The sequence below is a fragment of the Hemitrygon akajei genome, chromosome 6, assembly GCF_048418815.1.
Source record: "Hemitrygon akajei chromosome 6, sHemAka1.3, whole genome shotgun sequence".
NCBI lineage: Eukaryota > Metazoa > Chordata > Chondrichthyes > Myliobatiformes > Dasyatidae > Hemitrygon > Hemitrygon akajei.
Genome location: NC_133129.1, coordinates 96,020,506 through 96,042,348, shown reverse-complemented (window position 1 = coordinate 96,042,348; position 21,843 = coordinate 96,020,506). Strand labels below are relative to the sequence as shown.

General features: G+C 59.9%; 1 protein-coding gene across 2 annotated transcripts in view; it reads right to left on the bottom strand.

Moving 5' to 3' along the window:
• The window catches only part of LOC140729306 (active breakpoint cluster region-related protein-like), a 102,994-nt gene that overhangs the window by 14,115 nt on the left and 67,036 nt on the right, over window positions 1-21,843 (bottom strand). For both annotated transcript variants that reach the window (XM_073048918.1, XM_073048919.1), the window contains 3 exons: window positions 18,513-18,572; window positions 16,282-16,391; window positions 12,653-12,792 (listed from right to left, as the gene is read on the bottom strand). In XM_073048918.1, the coding sequence (XP_072905019.1) occupies window positions 12,653-12,792; window positions 16,282-16,391; window positions 18,513-18,572 (310 nt within the window). The remainder of the gene's footprint in view (window positions 1-12,652; window positions 12,793-16,281; window positions 16,392-18,512; window positions 18,573-21,843) is intronic.

The window sequence follows — 21,843 nt, the reverse complement described above, 5'->3', positions numbered from 1 at the left end:
CTTGCTGTGGGAGGTGGGTTGCGAGGGAGCTCCTCGCTGTGGGATGTGGGTTGCGAGGGAGCTCCTCACTGTGAGAGGGGAGGTGGTGAGGGAGTTCCTCGCTGTGGGAGGTGGGTTGCGAGGGAGCTCCTCACTGTGGGAGGGGAGGTGGCGAGGGAGCTCATCGCTGTGGGATGTGGGTTGCGAGGGCGCTCCTCGCTGTGGGAGGGGGTGGCGAGGGAGCACCTCGATGTGGGTTTCGAGGGAGCTCCTCGCTGTGGGAGGGGGGGGTGGCGAGGGAGCTCCTCGCTGTGGGAGGGGAGGTGGCCAGGGAGCTCCTCGCTCTGGGATGTGGGTTGCGAGGGAGCTCCTCGCTGTGGGAGGGGGGGTGGCGAGGGAGCACCTCGATGTGGGTTGCGAGGGAGCTCCTCACTGTGGGATGTGGGTTGCGAGGGAGCTCCTCGCTGTGGGAGGGGGGGGTGGCAAGGGAGCTCCTCGCTGTGGGAGGGGAGGTAGCCAGGGAGCTCCTTGCTGTGGGATGTGGGTTGCGAGGGAGCTCCTGGCTGTGGGAGGTGGGTTGTGAGGGAGCTCCTCACTGTGGGAGGTGGGTCGCGAGGGAGCTCCTCGCTGTGGGAGGTGGGTCGTGAGGGAGCTCCTCGCTGTGGGAGGTGGGTCGCGAGGGAGCTCCTCGCTGTGGGAGGTGGGTTGTGAGGGAGCTCCTCGCTGTGGGATGTGGGTCGCGAGGGAGCTCCTCGCTGTGGGAGGGGGGGTGGCGAGGGAGCTCCTCACTGTGGGAGGGGGTTAGCCAGGGAGCTCCTCGCTGTGGGAGGGGAGGTGGCCAGGGAGCTCCTCGCTGTGGGATGTGGGTTGCGAGGGAGCTCCTCGCTGTGGGAGGGGAGGTTGCGAGGGAGCTCCTCGCTGTGGGAGGTGGGTTGCGAGGGAGCTCCTGGCTGTGGGATGTGGGTTGCGAGGGAGCTCCTCGCTGTGGGAGGTGGATGGCGAGGGAGCTCCTCGCTGTGGGAGGGGAGGTTGCGAGGGAGCTCCTCGCTGTGAGAGGGGAGGTGGTGAGGGAGCTCCTCGCTGTGGGAGGGGAGGTTGCGAGGGAGCTCCTCGCTGTGGGAGGGGAGGTGGCGAGGGAGCTCCTCGCTGTGGGAGGGGAGGTGACGAGGGAGCTCCTCGCTGTGGGAGGGGAGGTGACGAGTGAGCTCCTCACTGTGGGATGTGGGTTGCGAGGGAGCTCCTTGCTGTGGGATGTGGGTTGTGAGGGAGCTCCTCACTGTGGGATGTGGGTTGCGAGGGAGCTCCTCGCTGTGGGATGTGGGTTGCGAGGGAGCTCCTCACTGTGGGATGTGGGTTGCGAGGGAGCTCCTTGCTGTGGGATGTGGGTTGCGAGGGAGCTCCTCACTGTGGGATGTGGGTTGCGAGGGAGCTCCTCACTGTGGGATGTGGGTTGCGAGGGAGCTCCTGGCTGTGGGAGGTGGGTTGCGAGGGAGCTCCTCACTGTGGGATGTGGGTTGCGAGGGAGCTCCTTGCTGTGGGATGTGGGTTGCGAGGGAGCTCCTCACTGTGGGATGTGGGTTGCGAGGGAGCTCCTCGCTGTGGGATGTGGGTTGTGAGGGAGCTCCTCACTGTGGGATGTGGGTCGCGAGGGAGCTCCTCGCTGTGGGAGGTGGGTCGCGAGTGAGCTCCTCGCTGTGGGAGGGGAGGTTGCGAGGGAGCTCCTCGCTGTGGGAGGGGAGGTGGCGAGGGAGCTCCTCGCTGTGGGAGGGGAGGTGACGAGGGAGCTCCTCGCTGTGGGAGGGGAGGTGACGAGTGAGCTCCTCGCTGTGGGATGTGGGTTGCGAGGGAGCTCCTTGCTGTGGGATGTGGGTTGCGAGGGAGCTCCTCACTGTGGGATGTGGGTCGCGAGGGAGCTCCTCGCTGTGGGAGGTGGGTCGCGAGTGAGCTCCTCGCTGTGGGAGGTGGGTTGTGAGGGAGCTCCTCGCTGTGGGATGTGGGTCGCGAGGGAGCTCCTCGCTGTGGGAGGGGGGGTGGCGAGGGAGCTCCTCGCTGTGGGAGGGGGGGTAGCCAGGAGCTCCTCGCTGTGGAGGGGAGGTGGCCAGGGAGCTCCTCGCTGTGGGATGTGGGTTGCGAGGGAGCTCCTCGCTGTGGGGGGGGGAGGTGGCGAGGGAGCTCCTCACTGTGAGAGGGGAGGTGGTGAGGGAGCTCCTTGCTGTGGGAGGTGGGTTGCGAGGGAGCTCCTCGCTGTGGGATGTGGGTTGCGAGGGAGCTCCTCACTGTGAGAGGGGGGAGGGTGGGGTGAGGAAGCTCTCGCTGTGTGGTGGTGAGGGAGCTCCTCGCTGTGGGAGGTGGGTTGCGAGGGAGCTCCTCACTGTGGGAGGGGAGGTGGCGAGGGAGCTCATCGCTGTGGGATGTGGGTTGCGAGGGCGCTCCTCGCTGTGGGGAGGGGGGGTGGCGAGGGAGCACCTCGATGTGGGTTTCGAGGGAGCTCCTCGCTGTGGGAGGGGGGGGTGGCGAGGGAGCTCCTCGCTGTGGGAGGGGAGGTGGCCAGGGAGCTCCTCGCTGTGGGATGTGGGTTGCGAGGGAGCTCCTAGCTGTGGGAGGGGGTGGCGAGGGAGCACCTCGATGTGGGTTGCGAGGGAGCTCCTCACTGTGGGATGTGGGTTGCGAGGGAGCTCCTCGCTGTGGGAGGGGGGGGGTGGCGAGGGAGCTCCTCGCTGTGGGAGGGGAGGTGGCGAGGGAGCTCCTCGCTGTGGGGGGGAGGGTGGCGAGGGAGCTCCTGACTGTGAGAGGGGAGGTGGTGAGGGAGCTCCTCGCTGTGGGAGGTGGGTTGCGAGGGAGCTCCTCGCTGTGGGATGTGGGTTGCGAGGGAGCTCCTCACTGTGGGGGGGGGTGATGAGGAGCTCCTCGCTGTGGGAGGGGAGGTGACGAGGGAGCTCCTCGCTGTGGGATGTGGGTTGCGAGGGAGCTCCTGGCTGTGGGAGGTGGGTTGTGAGGGAGCTCCTCACTGTGGGAGGTGGTCGCGAGGGAGCTCCTCGCTGTGGAGGTGGGTTGTGAGGGAGCTCCTCGCTGTGGGAGGTGGGTCGCGAGGGAGCTCCTCGCTGTGGGAGGTGGGTTGTGAGGGAGCTCCTCGCTGTGGGATGTGGGTCGCGAGGGAGCTCCTCGCTGTGGGAGGGGGGGGTGGCGAGGGAGCTCCTCACTGTGGGAGGTGGGTTGCGAGGGAGCTCCTCACTGTGGGAGGGGGAAGGTGGCGAGGGAGCTCCTCACTGTGGGAGGGGAGGTGGCGAGGGAGCTCATCGCTGTGGGATGTGGGTTGCGAGGGCGCTCCTCGCTGTTGGAGGGGGTGGCGAGGGAGCACCTCGATGTGGGTTTCGAGGGAGCTCCTCGCTGTGGGAGGGGGGGGGTGGCGAGGGAGCTCCTCGCTGTGGGAGGGGAGGTGGCCAGGGAGCTCCTCGCTGTGGGATGTGGGTTGCGAGGGAGCTCCTCGCTGTGGGAGGGGGTGGCGAGGGAGCACCTCGATGTGGGTTGCGAGGGAGCTCCTCACTGTGGGATGTGGGTTGCGAGGGAGCTCCTCGCTGTGGGAGGGGGGGTGGCGAGGAGCTCCTCGCTGTGGGAGGGGAGGTAGCCAGGGAGCTCCTTGCTGTGGGATGTGGGTTGCGAGGGAGCTCCTGGCTGTGGGAGGTGGGTTGTGAGGAGCTCCTCACTGTGGGAGGTGGGTCGCGAGGGAGCTCCTCGCTGTGGGAGGTGGGTTGTGAGGGAGCTCCTCGCTGTGGGAGGTGGGTCGCGAGGGAGCTCCTCGCTGTGGGAGGTGGGTTGTGAGGGAGCTCCTCGCTGTGGGATGTGGGTCGCGAGGGAGCTCCTCGCTGTGGGAGGGGGGGGTGGCGAGGAGCTCCTCACTGTGGGAGGGGGTTAGCCAGGGAGCTCCTCGCTGTGGGAGGGGAGGTGGCCAGGGAGCTCCTCGCTGTGGGATGTGGGTTGCGAGGGAGCTCCTCGCTGTGGGAGGGGAGGTTGCGAGGGAGCTCCTCGCTGTGGGAGGTGGGTTGCGAGGGAGCTCCTGGCTGTGGGATGTGGTTTGCGAGGGAGCTCCTCGCTGTGGGAGGTGGGTGGCGAGGGAGCTCCTCGCTGTGGGAGGGGAGGTTGCGAGGGAGCTCCTCGCTGTGAGAGGGGAGGTGGTGAGGGAGCTCCTCGCTGTGGGAGGGGAGGTTGCGAGGGAGCTCCTCGCTGTGGGAGGGGAGGTGGCGAGGAGCTCCTCGCTGTGGGAGGGGAGGTGGCCAGGGAGCTCCTCGCTGTGGGATGTGGGTTGCGAGGGAGCTCCTCGCTGTGGGAGGGGAGGTTGCGAGGGAGCTCCTCACTGTGGGAGGTGGGTTGCGAGGGAGCTCCTGGCTGTGGATGTGGGGTTGCGAGGGAGCTCCTGGCTGTGGGATGTGGGTTGCGAGGGAGCTCCTCGCTGTGGGAGGTGGGTCGCGAGGGAGCTCCTCACTGTGGGAGGAGAGGTGGAGAGGGAGCTCCTCGCTGTGGGATGTGGGTTGCGAGGGAGCTCCTCGCTGTGGGGGGGGAGGGTGGCGAGGGAGCTCCTCACTGTGAGAGGGGAGGTGGTGAGGGAGCTCCTTGCTGTGGGAGGTGGTTGCGAGGGAGCTCCTCGCTGTGGGATGTGGGTTGCGAGGGAGCTCCTCACTGTGAGAGGGGAGGTGGTGAGGGAGTTCCTCGCTGTGGGAGGTGGGTTGCGAGGGAGCTCCTCACTGTGGGATGGGAGGTGGCGAGGGAGCTCATCGCTGTGGGATGTGGGTTGCGAGGGCGCTCCTCGCTGTGGGATGTGGGTCGCGAGGGAGCTCCTCGCTGTGGGAGGGGGGGTGGCGAGGGAGCTCCTCACTGTGGGAGGGGGTTAGCCAGGGAGCTCCTCGCTGTGGGAGGGGAGGTGGCCAGGGAGCTCCTCGCTGTGGGATGTGGGTTGCGAGGGAGCTCCTCGCTGTGGGAGGGGAGGTTGCGAGGGAGCTCCTCGCTGTGGGAGGTGGGTTGCGAGGGAGCTCCTGGCTGTGGGATGTGGGTTGCGAGGGAGCTCCTCGCTGTGGGAGGTGGGTCGCGAGGGAGCTCCTCGCTGTGGGATGTGGGTCGCGAGGGAGCTCCTCGCTGTGGGAGGGGGGGTGGCGAGGGAGCTCCTCACTGTGGGAGGGGGTTAGCCAGGAGCTCCTCGCTGTGGGAGGGGAGGTGGCCAGGGAGCTCCTCGCTGTGGGATGTGGGTTGCGAGGGAGCTCCTCGCTGTGGGAGGGGAGGTTGCGAGGGAGCTCCTCGCTGTGGGAGGTGGGTTGCGAGGGAGCTCCTGGCTGTGGGATGTGGGTTGCGAGGGAGCTCCTCGCTGTGGGAGGGGAGGTTGCGAGGGAGCTCCTCGCTGTGAGAGGGGAGGTGGTGAGGGAGCTCCTCGCTGTGGGAGGGGAGGTTGCGAGGGAGCTCCTCGCTGTGGGAGGGAGGGTGGCGAGGGAGCTCCTCGCTGTGGGAGGGGAGGTGACGAGGGAGCTCCTCGCTGTGGGAGGGGAGGTGACGAGTGAGCTCCTCACTGTGGGATGTGGGTTGCGAGGGAGCTCCTTGCTGTGGGATGTGGGTTGCGAGGGAGCTCCTTGCTGTGGGATGTGGGTTGCGAGGGAGCTCCTCACTGTGGGATGTGGGTTGCGAGGGAGCTCCTTGCTGTGGGATGTGGGTTGCGAGGGAGCTCCTCACTGTGGGATGTGGGTTGCGAGGGAGCTCCTTGCTGTGGGATGTGGGTTGCGAGGGAGCTCCTGGCTGTGGGAGGTGGGTTGCGAGGGAGCTCCTGGCTGTGGGAGGTGGGTTGCGAGGGAGCTCCTCACTGTGGGATGTGGGTTGCGAGGGAGCTCCTCACTGTGGGATGTGGGTTGCGAGGGAGCTCCTCGCTGTGGGATGTGGGTTGTGAGGGAGCTCCTCACTGTGGGATGTGGGTCGCGAGGGAGCTCCTCGCTGTGGGAGGTGGGTCGCGAGTGAGCTCCTCGCTGTGGGAGGGGAGGTTGCGAGGGAGCTCCTCGCTGTGGGAGGGGAGGTGGCGAGGGAGCTCCTCGCTGTGGGAGGGGAGGGTGACGAGGGAGCTCCTCGCTGTGGGATGTGGGTTGCGAGGGAGCTCCTTGCTGTGGGATGTGGGTTGCGAGGGAGCTCCTGGCTGTGGGAGGTGGGTTGCGAGGTAGCTCCTCACTGTGGGATGTGGGTTGCGAGGGAGCTCCTTGCTGTGGGATGTGGGTTGCGAGGGAGCTCCTCACTGTGGGATGTGGGTTGCGAGGGAGCTCCTCACTGTGGGATGTGGGTTGTGAGGGAGCTCCTCACTGTGGGATGTGGGTCGCGAGGGAGCTCCTCGCTGTGGGAGGTGGGTCGCGAGTGAGCTCCTCGCTGTGGGAGGTGGGTTGTGAGGGAGCTCCTCGCTGTGGATGTGGGTCGCGAGGGAGCTCCTCGCTGTGGGAGGGGGGGGGGTGGCGAGGGAGCTCCTCGCTGTGGGAGGGGGGGTAGCCAGGGAGCTCCTCGCTGTGGGAGGGGAGGTGGCCAGGGGAGCTCCTCGCTGTGGGATGTGGGTTGCGAGGGAGCTCCTCGCTGTGGGGGGGGAGGTGGCGAGGGAGCTCCTCACTGTGAGAGGGGAGGTGGTGAGGGAGCTCCTTGCTGTGGGAGGTGGGTTGCGAGGGAGCTCCTCGCTGTGGGATGTGGGTTGCGAGGGAGCTCCTCACTGTGAGAGGGGAGGTGGTGAGGGAGCTCCTCGCTGTGGGAGGTGGGTTGCGAGGGAGCTCCTCACTGTGGGAGGGGAGGGTGGCGAGGGAGCTCATCGCTGTGGGGATGTGGGTTGCGAGGGCGCTCCTCGCTGTGGGAGGGGGTGGCGAGGGAGCACCTCGATGTGGGTTTGAGGGAGCTCCTCGCTGTGGGAGGGGGGGTGGCGAGGGAGCTCCTCGCTGTGGGAGGGGAGGGTGGCCAGGGAGCTCCTCGCTGTGGGATGTGGGTTGCGAGGGAGCTCCTAGCTGTGGGAGGGGGTGGCGAGGGAGCACCTCGATGTGGGTTGCGAGGGAGCTCCTCACTGTGGGATGTGGGTTGCGAGGGAGCTCCTCGCTGTGGGAGGGGAGGTGGCGAGGGAGCTCCTCGCTGTGGGAGGGGAGGTGGCGAGGGAGCTCCTGACTGTGAGAGGGGAGGTGGTGAGGGAGCTCCTCGCTGTGGGATGTGGGTTGCGAGGGAGCTCCTCACTGTGGGGGGGGGTGATGAGGGAGCTCCTCGCTGTGGGAGGGGAGGTGACGAGGGAGCTCCTCGCTGTGGGATGTGGGTTGCGAGGGAGCTCCTGGCTGTGGGAGGTGGGTTGTGAGGGAGGCTCCTCACTGTGGGAGGTGGGTCGCGAGGGAGCTCCTCGCTGTGGGAGGTGGGTTGTGAGGGAGCTCCTCGCTGTGGGAGGTGGGTCGCGAGGGAGCTCCTCGCTGTGGGAGGTGGGTTGTGAGGGAGCTCCTCGCTGTGGGATGTGGGTCGCGAGGGAGCTCCTCGCTGTGGGAGGGGGGGGGTGGCGAGGGAGCTCCTCACTGTGGGAGGGGGTTAGCCAGGGAGCTCCTCCCTGTGGGAGGGGAGGTGGCCAGGGAGCTCCTCGCTGTGGGATGTGGGTTGCGAGGGAGCTCCTCGCTGTGGGAGGGGAGGTTGCGAGGGAGCTCCTCGCTGTGGGGAGGTGGGTTGCGAGGGAGCTCCTGGCTGTGGGATGTGGGTTGCGAGGGAGCTCCTCGCTGTGGGAGGTGGGTGGCGAGGGAGCTCCTCGCTGTGGGAGGGGAGGTTGCGAGGGAGCTCCTCGCTGTGAGAGGGGAGGTGGTGAGGGAGCTCCTCGCTGTGGGAGGGGAGGTTGCGAGGGAGCTCCTCGCTGTGGGAGGGGAGGTGGCGAGGGAGCTCCTCGCTGTGGGGGGGGGGTTGCGAGGGAGCTCCTCGCTGTGGGAGGGGAGGTGGCGAGGGAGGTCCTCGCTGTGGGGGGGGGGGTTGCGAGGGAGCTCCTCGCTGTGGGAGGTGGGTGGTGAGGGAGCTCCTCGCTGTGGGAGGGGAGGTTGCGAGGGAGCTCCTCGCTGTGGGAGGGGAGGTGGTGAGGGAGCTTCCTCGCTGTGGGATGTGGGTTGCGAGGGAGCTCCTCACTGTGGGATGTGGGTTGCGAGGGAGCTCCTTGCTGTGGGATGTGGGTTGCGAGGAGCTCCTGGCTGTGGGAGGTGGGTTGCGAGGGAGCTCCCTCACTGTGGGATGTGGGTTGCGAGGGAGCTCCTTGCTGTGGGATGTGGGTTGCGAGGGAGCTCCTCACTGTGGGATGTGGGTTGCGAGGGAGCTCCTCGCTGTGGGATGTGGGTTGTGAGGGAGCTCCTCACTGTGGGATGTGGGTCGCGAGGGAGCTCCTCGCTGTGGGAGGTGGGTTGTGAGGGAGCTCCTCGCTGTGGGATGTGGGTCGCGAGGGAGCTCCTCGCTGTGGGAGGGGGGGGTGGCGAGGGAGCTCCTCGCTGTGGGAGGGGGGGTAGCCAGGGAGCTCCTCGCTGTGGGAGGGGAGGTGGCCAGGGAGCTCCTCGCTGTGGGATGTGGGTTGCGAGGGAGCTCCTCGCTGTGGGAGGTGGGTTGCGAGGGAGCTCCTGGCTGTGGGATGTGGGTTGCGAGGGAGCTCCTCACTGTGGGAGGTGGGTTGCGAGGGAGCTCCTGGCTGTGGGATGTGGGTTGCGAGGGAGCTCCTCGCTGTGGGAGGTGGGTCGCGAGGGAGCTCCTCACTGTGTGAGGAGAGTTGGAGAGGGAGCTCCTCGCTGTGGGATGTGGGTTGCGAGGGAGCTCCTCGCTGTGGGGGGGGGAGGTGGCGAGGGAGCTCCTCACTGTGAGAGGGGAGTTGGTGAGGGAGCTCCTTGCTGTGGGAGGTGGGTTGCGAGGGAGCTCCTCGCTGTGGGATGTGTGTTGCGAGGGAGCTCCTCACTGTGAGAGGGGAGGTGGTGAGGGAGCTCCTCGCTGTGGGAGGTGGGTTGCGAGGGAGCTCCTCGCTGTGGGATGTGGGTTGCGAGGGAGCTCCTCGCTGTGGGATGTGGGTTGCGAGGGAGCTCCTCGCTGTGGGAGGGGGGGGGTGACGAGGGAGCTCCTCGCTGTGGGAGGTGGGTTGCGAGGGAGCTCCTCGCTGTGGGAGGGGGGGTGACGAGGGAGCTCCTCACTGTGGGAGGGGGGGTTGCGAGGGAGCACCTCGCTGTGGGAGGGGAGGGTGACGAGGGAGCTCCTCACTGTGGGAGGTGGGTTGCGAGGGAGCTCCTCGCTGTGGGAGGGGAGGTGGCGAGGGAGCTCCTCGCTGTGGGGGGGGGGGTTGCGAGGGAGCTCCTCGCTGTGGGAGGGGAGGTGGCGAGGGAGGTCCTCGCTGTGGGGGGGGGGTTGCGAGGGAGCTCCTCGCTGTGGGAGGTGGGTGTGTGAGGGAGCTCCTCGCTGTGGGAGGGGAGGTTGCGAGGGAGCTCCTCGCTGTGGGAGGGGAGGTGGTGAGGGAGCTTCTCGCTGTGGGATGTGGGTTGCGAGGGAGCTCCTCACTGTGGGATGTGGGTTGCGAGGGAGCTCCTTGCTGTGGGATGTGGGTTGCGAGGGAGCTCCTCACTGTGGGATGTGGGGTTGCTGAGGGAGCTCCTCGCTGTGGGATTTGGGTTGCGAGGGAGCTCCTCGCTGTGGGAGGTGGGGTTGCGAGGGAGCTCCTCACTGTGGGGGGGGTTGCGAGGGAGCACCTGCACTGTGGGGGGGTTGCGAGGGAGCTCCTTGCTTTGGGATGTGGGTTGCGAGGGAGCTCCTCGCTGTGGGATGTGGGTTGCGAGGGAGCTCCTCGCTGTGGGAGGTGGGTTGTGAGGGAGCTCCTCACTGTGGGGGGGGTTGCGAGGGAGCTCCTTGCTGTGGGATGTGGGTTGCGAGGGAGCTCCTCACTGAGGGAGGGGAGGTGACAAGGGAGCTCCTCACTGTGGGAGGTGGGTCACGAGGGAGCTCCTCGCTGTGGGGGGGGGGTTGCGCGGGAGCTGCTCGCTGTGGGAGGGGAGGTGACGAGGGAGCTCCTCACTGTGGGAGGTGGGTCACGAGGGAGCTCCTCACTGTGGGAGGTGGGGTCGCGAGGGAGCTCCTCGCTGTGGGGGGGAGGTGGCGAGGGAGCTCCTGACTGTGAGAGGGGGAGGTGGTGAGGGAGCTCCTCGCTGTGGGAGGTGGGTTGCGAGGGAGCTCCTCGCTGTGGGATGTGGGTTGCGAGGGAGCTCCTCACTGTGGGGGGGGGGTGATGAGGGAGCTCCTCGCTGTGGGAGGGGAGGTGACGAGGGAGCTCCTCGCTGTGGGATGTGGGTTGCGAGGGAGCTCCTGGCTGTGGGAGGTGGGTTGTGAGGGAGCTCCTCACTGTGGGAGGTGGGTCGCGAGGGAGCTCCTCGCTGTGGGAGGGGGTTGACAAGGGAGCTCCTCACTGTGGGAGGGGGGGTTGCGAGGGAGCTCCCCGCTGTGGGAGGGGAGGTGACGAGGGAGCTCCTCACTGTGGGAGGTGGGTTGCGAGGGAGCTCCTCGCTGTGGGAGGGGAGGTGGCGAGGGAGCTCATCGCTGTGGGATGTGGGTTGCGAGGGAGCTCCTCGCTGTGGGAGGGGAGGTGACGAGGGAGCTCCTCGCTGTGGGAGGGGAGGTGGCAAGGGAGCTCCTCGCTGTGGGATGTGGGTTGCGAGGGAGCTCCTGGCTGTGGGAGGTGGGTTGTGAGGGAGCTCCTCACTGTGGGAGGTGGGTCGCGAGGGAGCTCCTCACTGTGGGACGTGGGTCGCGAGGGAGCTCCTCGCTGTGGGAGGTGGGTTGTGAGGGAGCTCCTCGCTGTGGGAGGTGGGTTGTGAGGGAGCTCCTCGCTGTGGGATGTGGGGCGCGAGGGAGCTCCTCGCTGTGGGAGGTGGGTCGCGAGGGAGCTCCTCGCTGTGGGAGGTGGGTCGAGAGGGGAGCTCCTCGCTGTGGGAGGAGAGGTGGAGAGGGAGCTCCTCGCTGTGGGATGTGGGTCGCGAGGGAGCTCCTCGCTGTGGGAGGGAAGGTGGCAAGGGAGCTCCTCGCTGTGGGATGTGGGTTGCGAGGGAGCTCCTGGCTGTGGGAGGTGGGTGTGAGGGAGCTCCTCACTGTGGGAGGTGGGTCGCGAGGGAGCTCCTCGCTGTTGGAGGTGGGTTGTGAGGGAGCTCCTCGCTGTGGGAGGTGGGTCGAGAGGGAGCTCCTGGCTGTGGGAGGAGAGGTGGAGAGGGAGCTCCTCGCTGTGGGATGTGGGTCGCGAGGGAGCTCCTCGCTGTGGGAGGGGAGGTGGCAAGGGAGCTCCTCGCTGTGGGATGTGGGTTGCGAGGGAGCTCCTGGCTGTGGGAGGTGGGTTGTGAGGGAGCTCCTCACTGTGGGGCGGGGGTCGCGAAGGAGCTCCTCACTGTGGGAGGGTGGTCGCGAAGGAGCTCCTCGTTGTGGGAGGGGGGGGTTGCGAGGGAGCTCCTTGCTGTGGGAGGAGGTTGCGAGGGAGATCCTCGCTGCGGGAGGGGGGGTTGTGAGGGAGCACCTCGCTGCGGGAGGGGGGTTGCGAGGGAGCTCGCTGTGGGAGGGTGGTTGCGAGGGAGCTCCTCGCTGTGGGAGGAGAGGTTGCGAGGGAGCTCCTCGCTGTGGGAGGGGAGGTTGGCGAGCGAGCTCCTCGCTGTGGGAGGTGGGTTGCGAGGGAGCTCCTCACTGTGGGAGGGGGGTTGCGAGGGAGCTCGCTGTGGGAGGGGGGTTGCGAGGGAGCTCCTCGCTGTGGGGGGGGGTTGCGAGGGAGCTCCTCGCTGTGGAGGGGAGGTTGCGAGGGAGCTCCTCGCTGTGGGAGGTGGGTTGCGAGGGAGCTCCTCACTGTGGGAGGAGAGGTGGCGAGGGAGCTCATCGCTGTGGGATGTGAGTTGCGAGGGCGCTCCTCGCTGTGGGAGGGGGTGGCGAGGGAGCACCTCGATGTGGGTTTCGAGGGAGCTCCTCGCTGTGGGGAGGGGGGGTGGCGAGGGAGCTCCTCGCTGTGGGAGGGGAGGTGGCCAGGGAGCTCCTCGCTGTGGGATGGTGGGTTGCGAGGGAGCTCCTCGCTGTGGGAGGGGGTGGCGAGGGAGCGCACCTCGATGTGGGTTGCGAGGGAGCTCCTCGCTGTGGGAGGGGGGGTGGCGAGGGAGCTCCTCGCTGTGGGAGGGGAGGTAGCCAGGGAGCTCCTCGCTGTGGGAGGGAGGTTGCGAGGGAGCTCCTCGCTGTGGGAGGTGGGTCGAGAGGGAGCTCCTTGCTGTGGGAAGGGGAGTTCGCGAGGGAGTTCCTCGCCGTGAGAAGTTCTGAGGGAGCTCCTCATTGTGGGGTGTGTGTTGAGGGAGTGAGAGAGTACCATAATGTGGGGGGAGCCATGCTGAGGGAGCACCGCATGGCCCGAGGAGCCGTGAGGGAGCTCAGTACTGTGTAGGTGTGAGGGAGTGCCCCACTGAGGGCTGATGGACTGATCTGCATTATTTGGGCTGTTAGTCATGTCTTGTAGTCCGTCGGCGTTGGGGTCCCAGGATGGGGGTGGTTTGTGGGGCAGGACAGGTACACAGTTGAGGGTATACTCAGAGAGGCCTGAGTGGGGTAGGATCTGTGGGAGGGACCAGGCCTAGAATGGGAATGGGCTGGGTGAAGAGTTCAACAGAACACGGGCACTGCCCACAGTCCTCACCACCATCAAATGCCACTTTCAGGTCCTGGATCTCGGTCGCGATGCCTGACACCCGGTAGATCCCAAGTTCCTTCATCCCACGCCTCTCCACTTCCTCTGCGCAGCGCTGCACGATCCGTGGAATCTTGCTGTGCTCCCGGCTGTAAGGCAGAAGCACCAGGTTTTCAGATTCTCCGCAAGCAGAGTGAATGAGAATGCTGGGGCCCCATTGGGAGTGAGTGGGAAGTTGTTGGGTCCATTGGGAATGTGTACAGTGGGAGTGAAGGGGAAGGGTTGAGTCCATTGGGAATGTGTACAGTGGGAGTGAAGGGGAAGTTGTTGGGTCCATTGGGAGTGTGTACAGTGAGAGTGAATGGGAAGTTGTTGGGTCCATTGGGAATGTGTACAGTGGGAGTGAGTGGGAAGTTGCTGGGTCCATTGGGAATGTGTACAGTGGGACTAAAGGGGAAGTTGTTGGGTACATTGGGAATGTGTACAGTGGAGAGTGAAGGGAAGGTGTTGGGTCCATTGGGAGTCTGTACAGTGGGAGTGAAGGGGAAATTGTTGGGTCCATTGGGAATGTGTACAGTGGGAGTGAAGGGAAGGGTTGAGTACATTGGGAATGTGTACAGTGGGAGTGAATGGGAAGTTGTTGGGTCCATTGGGAATGTGTACAGTGGGAGTGAAGGGGAAGTTGTTGGGTCCATTGGGAATGTGTACAGTGGGAGTGAAGGGGAAGTTGTTGGGTCCATTGGGAATGTGTACAGTGGGAGTGAAGGGAAGGGTTGAGTCCAATGGGAATGTGTACAGTGGGAGTGAAGGGGAAGTTGTTGGGTCCATTGGGAATGTGTACAGTGGGAGTGAAGGGGAAGTTGTTGGGTCCATTGGGAATGTGTACAGTGGGAGTGAATGGGAAGTTGTTGGGTCCATTGGGAATGTGTACAGTGGGAGTGAAGGGGAAGTTGTTGGGTCCATTGGGAATGTGTACAGTGGGAGTGAATGGGAAGTTGTTGGGTCCATTGGGAATGTGTACAGTGGAAGTGAATGGGAAGGGTTGAGTCCATTGGGAATGTGTACAGTGGGAGTGAAGGGGAAGTTGTTGGGTCCATTGGGAATGTGTACAGTGGGAGTGAAGGGGAAGTTGTTGGGTCCATTGGGAATATGTACAGTGGGAGTGAAGGGGAAGTTGTTGGGTCCATTGGGAATGTGTACAGTGGGAGTGAAGGGGAAGTTGTTGGGTCCATTGGGAATGTGTACAGTGGGAGTGAATGGGAAATTGTTGGGTCCATTGGGAATGTGTACAGTGGGAGTGAAGGGAAGGGTTGAGTCCATTGGAAATGTGTACAGTGGGAGTGAAGGGTAAGTTGTTGGGTCCATTGGGAATGTGTACAGTGGGAGTGAAGGGGAAGTTGTTGGGTGCATTGGGAATGTGTACAGTGGGAGTGAAGGGGAAGTTGTTCAGTCCATTGGGAATGTGTACAGTGGGAGTGAAGGGGAAGTTGTTCAGTCCATTGGGAATGTGTACAGTGGGAGTGAATGGGAAGTTGTTGGGTCCATTGGGAATGTGTACAGTGGGAGTGAAGGGGAAGTTGTTGGGTCCATTGGGAATGTGTACAGTGGGAGTGAAGGGGAAGTTGTTGGGTCCATTGGGAATGTGTACAGTGGGAGTGAAGGGAAGGGTTGAGTCCATTGGGAATGTGTACAGTGGGAGTGAAGGGGAAGTTGTTGGGTCCATTGGGAATGTGTACAGTGGGAGTGAAGGGGAAGTTGTTGGGTCCATTGGGAATGTGTACAGTGGGAGTGAAGGGAAGGGTTGAGTCCATTGGGAATGTGTACAGTGGGAGTGAAGGGAAGGGTTGAGTCCAATGGGAATGTGTACAGTGGAAGTGAATGGGAAGGGTTGAGTCCATTGGGAATGTGTACAGTGGGAGTGAATGGGAAGTTGTTGGGTCCATTGGGAATGTGTACAGTGGGAGTGAAGGGGAAGTTGTTGGGTCCATTGGGAGTGTGTACAGTGGGAGTGAAGGGGAAGTTGTTGGGTCCATTGGGAATGTGTACAGTGGGAGTGAAGGGGAAGTTGTTGGGTCCATTGGTAATGTGTACAGTGGGAGTGAAGGGAAGGGTTGAGTCCATTGGGAATGTGTACAGTGGGAGTGAAGGGAAGGTGTTGGGTCCATTGGGAAAGTGTACAGTGGGAGTGAAGGGGACGTTGTTGGGTCCATTGGGAATGTGTACAGTGGGAGTGAAGGGAAGGGTTGAGTCCATTGGGAATGTGTACAGTGGGAGTGAAGCGAAGGGTTGAGTCCATTGGGAATGTGTACAGTGGGAGTGAAGGGAAGGTGGTGGGTCCATTGGGAATGTGTACAGTGGGAGTGAAGGGGAAGTTGTTGGGTCCATTGGGAATTTGTACAGTGGGAGTGAATGGGAAGTTGTTGGGTCCATTGGGAATGTGTACAGTGGGAGTGAAGGGGAAGTTGCTGGGTCCATTGGGAATGTGTACAGTGGGAGTGAAGGGAAGGGTTGAGTCCATTGGGAATGTGTACAGTGGGAGTGAAGGGGAAGTTGTTGGGTCCATTGGGAATGTGTACTGTGGGAGTGAAGGGGAAGTTGTTGGGTCCATTGGGAATGTGTACAGTGGGAGTGAAGGGGAAGTTGTTGGGTCCATTGGGAATGTGTACAGTGGGAGTGAAGGGAAGGGTTGAGTCCATTGGGAATGTGTACAGTGGGAGTGAAGGGAAGGTGGTGGGTCCATTGGGAATGTGTACAGTGGGAGTGAAGGGGACGTTGTTGGGTCCATTGGGAATGTGTACAGTGGGAGTGAATGGGAAGTTGTTGGGTCCATTGGGAATGTGTACAGTGGGAGTGAAGGGGAAGTTGTTGGGTCCATTGGGAATGTGTACAGTGGGAGTGAATGGGAAGTTGTTGGGTCCATTGGGAATGTGTACAGTGGGAGTGAAGGGGAAGTTGTTGGGTCCATTGGGAATGTGTACAGTGGGAGTGAAGGGGAAGTTGTTGGGTCCATTGGGAATGTGTACAGTGGGAGTGAAGGGAAGGGTTGAGTCCATTGGGAATGTGTACAGTGGGAGTGAAGGGAAGGGTTGAGTCCATTGGGACTGTGTACAGTGGGAGTGAAGGGAAGGTGGTGGGTCCATTGGGAATGTGTACAGTGGGAGTGAAGGGGAAGTTGTTGGGTCCATTGGGAATGTGTACAGTGGGAGTGAATGGGAAGTTGTTGGGTCCATTGGGAATGTGTACAGTGGGAGTGAAGGGGAAGTTGTTGGGTCCATTGGGAATGTGTACAGTGGGAGTGAAGGGGAAGTTGTTGGGTCCATTGGGAATGTGTACAGTGGGAGTGAAGGGAAGGGTTGAGTCCATTGGGAATGTGTACAGTGGGAGTGAAGGGGAAGTTGTTCAGTCCATTGGGAATGTGTACAGTGGGAGTGAATGGGAAGGGTTGAGTCCATTGGGAGTGTGGACAGTGGAATGAATGCGCATGGTGTGTCTCCAATAAGATTATGTACAATGGGAGTGAATGGGAAGTGGTGAGTTCCATTGGGAATGTGCATTGTATAGTAGGAATGAGTGTGTAGGGATTGGGTTGAATGACTGGGGGTCAGTTTCTCGCCCCAGAGTTCTCTGCACATACTCACTATGTGACGATGCTGATGGGAATTCCAAAAGTCCCCTGCGGAGCCCCCGTCAGCTGGTCCAGCTCACTAAGGCTCTGATGTTGGTACTTCATGGAACAGTTCACCTCATGCTAGGGAATGGAATGGAATGGGAATTATTAACAGGAGCTGAGGGTTGACAGGTCAGGCTCTGTGTCTGTCTCTCTCCTTCCGCCCTGACTACCCAAGATGGTGTCCCCATCCCTTCCTTGTCCACCACCTATCTCTGTCACTCTCCATCCCCTCATTCCTTACCCTCTCCCTCTCCTCCACACCCCTCCCCATTTCTCCACAGCCCTGTTATCAAACTTGTGTTCAATGCAAGCAAGAACAAGGAACGGAGTGTGGACTTCCATAAGGGGAGCTCAGTCCAGCACGCACCTATCTTCATCGAGGGGGCTGAAGTGGAAAGGTCATAGTCCGGGCATTATCACAGTGAACATAATGAATTCTGCCTGCCCACCAGCCCCATACTCCTGATCTTTGGCCCCCGGCGGTGGGAGGAGTATTGGAGGTGGATCGCTCAGGGAACTCCTGTCGGTTTGTTCCTAGCCCCAGCAGAGCTGGCCACTTGCAGGTCCAGGTAGCGGGCCGGTGAGGGTCCAGTCTTTCTGTCCCCCTGTCCTTCTTCCAGGGTCACTTGTGTCCACAGGTACAATGGAGGATTTCTGGGGCTAGTGGTCCCCCTCAGGTTCTCGAGAGCATTCTGGGTAGAGGCGACTCCATTAAAACTTAAAGCTTTTTACTGTAAATAGTGTGAATTGTAGAATATTGAATTACTGTAATACTGTGTCACAGAGTCATATCGCATGGAAACAGACCCATTGGCCCATCTGGCCCATGCTGACCAAAGTGACCCATCCAAGCTTGTCCTATTTGCCTGTGTTTGGCCCATAACCTTCGAAGCCTTTTCTGTCCATTTAAAAATTGTTATTGTACCTGCCTCAACCACTTCCTCTGGCATTGACACCGCCCTTTTCAAAACAATATTTGCCACTCATGTTCCTCTTGAATCTTCCCAGAACTCCACACCCCCTCCACCCCTCCCAACACACACACACACACACACACACACACACACACACACACACACACACACACACACACACACACACACACACACACACACACACACACACACACACACACACACACACACACACACACACACACACACACACACACACACACACACACACCAAACCTATGCCCTTGAGTTCTTGATACTCTGGGATAAAAAGGTTGTGACGCCAGACATCCCACCCTGCTAAAACTCATTTCAGGGAGGTAGCACCACCACCACCCCCCCACCCCCCACTGGTTGATCTCCAAGGGTGTACGTAATACTTTGTTTAGTGCTTTTGTGTACTCTGTAAACCAAGTTGGGTATTTGCAGAAAATGTGACATTAAAATATGTACTTATATTATCATGGAGTCATTTTTAATTCTATTGCAACTTTAAGCAAGTCTACAGGGAGTTTGGCCTCATCACGTAGGATGTCAATAGAGTAGCTCCTTAGCAGCTAGCCGGCTAGTTTAAATAACGTTATCTGTGCTAATGAATGAATGACACCTGTTAAACTCACCTCAACATGTCTTTTACAGTCATTTATGGGCCATGGGCATTTATGGGCCATGGGCATTTATGGGCCATGGGCAATAGAAAAGCCACTGTTGCAAACAGTGCAGCGAGCAACACTGTCATTATTTTGACCCCTATTAGGCAGGGGTACACTTTGGTGTAGTCTGTGGTGAAGTACGTTTTATATTCTCTTGTTTTGGAACACTCTGCCATGGGGCTGCAGGGCACTAAACTGAACTGATGGGCAATGAAAGAGAGAGAGAGGTCGACTGTAAAGCCCGCCCACAGAGAAAACTGATAGGTCTACTTAGCATGAAGAGAGACCAATCAGGATGCTCCCTCTCGCTCTCACTCTTGCTCTTCCTCTCCCTCTCATAAAAAATCGATTTCTGGGATATTGTATATAACTTGCGGGCGTCAGGGAACCGCTATCAATATGCGGGAGACTCCCGGAACTTCCGGGAGAGGTGGGATGTCTGTGATGCTGTCATCATGAATAGCCTTCCATTGGAAGAGGTCATTCAAACAGCCTCCCATGAAACCCTGTCACAAAGCCAGAGGCCTGGAGTGAGGCCACAACACCTAGAGAAAGCCACCCCTTTATCCCGACAGGAAAACTCCCCCCCTTACCCGTTTCATCCCAACCAAACTTTCCTTCCACTGGTTGGATTGCAGGCTCCTGGGATCGAGCTAGTGGGAAGCAAAAAAGAAGGTGAAATGGTCATCAAGGCATCACGAAACAGACCAGGCCCTAGATTGGCTGGATCCTAAAGAAGGGGGTAGAGGGGTGTTGTATACACGATAACAGATCTCTATGAGTGAGATACAGACTTGGACCTAATCCAGGGCTTCGAGGGGTTTATATCAGATCTCCACAAGTGAGTTATAGGCTCGGATCCAATCCAGAGGTTTGAAGAATAACGGATCCCTGGGAGTGAGTTACAGACTGCAATCTAATCCAAGGGTTCTGGGGGCTTACATATAGAATAATGGATCCCTAGGAATGAGTTACACAGGCTGGGATCTAATCCAGGGGTTCAGGGTGTTTATATATAGAATTACATCCCCAGGACTAGGTTACAGGCTGGGATCCAATCCAGGGGTTCTGGGGTTTTATATGTAGAATAACAGATCCACGTGAGTGAGTTACAGGGTGGGATCTAATGTAGGGGTTTGAGGAGGCATGGGATCCAAGGGGACATTGCTTCGTGGATCCAGAACTGGCTTGCCCACAGAAGGCAAAGAGTGGGTCATATTCTGCGTGGAGGTCGGTGACCAGTGGAGTGCCTCAGGGATCTGTTCTGGGACCCTTACTCTTTGTGATTTTTATAAATGACCTGGATGAGGAAGTGGAGGGATGGGTTAGTAAGTTTGCTGATGACACAAAGGTTGGAGGTGTTGTGGATAGTGTGGAGGGCTGTCAGAGGTTACAACGGAACATTGATAGGGTACAAAACTGGGCTGAGAAGTGGCAGATGGAGTTCAACCCAAATAAGTGTGAAGCGGTCCATTTTGGTAGGTCAAATATGATGGCAGAATATAGTATTAATGATAAGACTCTTGGCAGTGTGGAGGATCAGAGGGATCTTGCGGTCACTCAAAGCTGCTGCACAGGTTGACTCTGTGGTTAAGAATGCATATGGTGCATTGGCCTTCATCAACCGTGGGATTGAGTTTAGGAGCTGAGAGGTAATGTTGCAGCTATAAAGGACCCTGGTCAGACCCCACTTGGAGTACTGTGCTCAGTTCTGGTCACCTCACTACAGGAAGGATGTGGAAACCATAGAAAGGGTGCTGATGAGATTTACAAGGATGTTGCCTGGATTGGGGAGCATGCCTTATGAGAATAGGTTGGGTGAACTTGGCCTTTTCTCCTTGGAGTGAAGGAGGATGAGAGGTGACCTGATAGAGGTGTATAAGATGATGAGAGGCATTGATCATGTAAATAGTCAGTGGCTTTTTCCCAGGGCTGAAATGGCTAACATGAGAGGGCACAGTTTTAAGGTGCTTGGAAGCAGGTACAGACGTCAGGGGTGTGTTTTTTTTCAGAGAGAGTGGTGAGTGCGTGGAATGGGCTGCGGGCGACAGTGGTGGAGGCAGATACAATAGGGTGTTTTAAGAGACTCCTGGATAGCTACACAGAGCTTAGAAAAATAAACGGCTATTGGTAACCCTAGGTAATTGTTAAGGTAAGGACACAGCTTTGTGGGCTGAAGGGCCTGTATTGTGCTGTAGGTTTTCTATGTTTCTATATATGGAATATCAGATCCACTGGACTAAGTTACAGTGTGGGATCAAATCCAGGGGTTTGGGAGGTTTATATATAGAATATCAGATCTCTGGGAGTGAGTTACAGGCTGGGATCTAATCCAGGGGTTTATATACAGACTATCAGATCCCTGGGAGTGAGTTACAGGCGGGATCTAATCCAGGGGTTTATATACAGACTATCAGATCCCTGGGAGTGAGTTACAGGCTGGGATCTAATCCAGGGGTTTATATACAGAATATCAGATCCCTGGGAGTGAGATACAGGCTGGGATCTAATCCAGAGATTCAAGGATTTCGTTTAGAGTAAACATAAGATACTGGAAATCTTGAGCAACACACACAAATTGCTGGAGGAACTCAGCAGGTCAGGGAGCACCTATGGAATTGAATTAACTGTTGAGATTTTGGCTATTTTGATGAAGGATCTTGGCCCAACTCCTCTCCGTAGAAGTTGCCTGAGTTGCTGAGTTCCTCCAGCAGTTTGTGGGTGTAGCTCAGGTATAGAGTAACGTATATCTGGAAATGAGTTACAGGATGGAATTTAATCCATAAGTTTGATGGGTTACAACACAGGACAACAGATCCCCAAGAACTGAGTGGTGGGAGGAGCTGCCTCCCTGGGGCTCAGTTACAGTTGGGATCTAATGTGGCATTTTTGGGACTTGAATTTAGAATAACATGTCCCCAGGAGTGAGCAACAGGCTGCGATCTAATTAGTAAAGTTATTCAGCTCCATTGTGGACACTGGCCTCCATAGTAACCAGGACATCTTCAAGGAGCAATGCCTCAGAAAGGCGACGTCCATCATTAAGGATCCCCACAACCCAGGACATGCCTAGTTACCCAGGAGATACAGGAGCCTGAAGGCACACACTCAGCGATTCAGGAACAGCTTCTTCCCCTCTGCCACCCGGTTTCGAAATGGACATTGAGCCCAAGGATACTTCCTCTACTATTTTGTCATTTCATTTATTTCTGCACTACTTATTTAATGTAACTATTGTATATATAAAAGTCACAGTTCTTTTCCTCTATTATTTATTGCAGAGTAGGGCTGCTGCAAAGTTAACAAATTTCAGGACACGTGCCAACGGTATTAAAGCTGATTCGGATTTGGATGTTGACTGCCTTGAACCAGAAGCTTTGCTTCGGTGGACTGAAGAGGTTCGCAGGCCGAGAGAGGGCCTGCACTGAAAGCACTGGCTGTACAGGTTGAGGTGTTCACTTCCCACCGATGTGGACTGGGAAGCTGTGCTGTACGTGCGCAGCTCACCCCGGGGTGGGAATGGACAGCGGCAATCCCTTTCCGATGTGACCGATGTGCGGGGCTTGAACACAGCGTCGCAGAGCAGCCCTCCGCCTCCAGAGGCGGAAAGCCACAGAGCAGCCTCGCGCACAGTGGCAAGAGGTATTTGCATGCAGTCACAAGCAAATCAGGAGGTCCGGCTTTTGCAAATGAGAGTCAGATCAGAATCAGGGGTGCAGGAAGTGAGAAGAGGAGGAAAGAGAAAGAGTGTAGGGGAGGGGAGGGGATGGGGAGGAATGGGGGAGAGGGGAGAGAGAGAATGGGAATGGGAGGGAGGGGGGAGGGAGAGAACGAGATGGAATGAAAGGAGAGGGGGCTTTAGAAGGGGGATATTGGGAAGGAAAGTTTGAGGAGGTAGGGAGAGAAAATGGGTGAATGCACGGG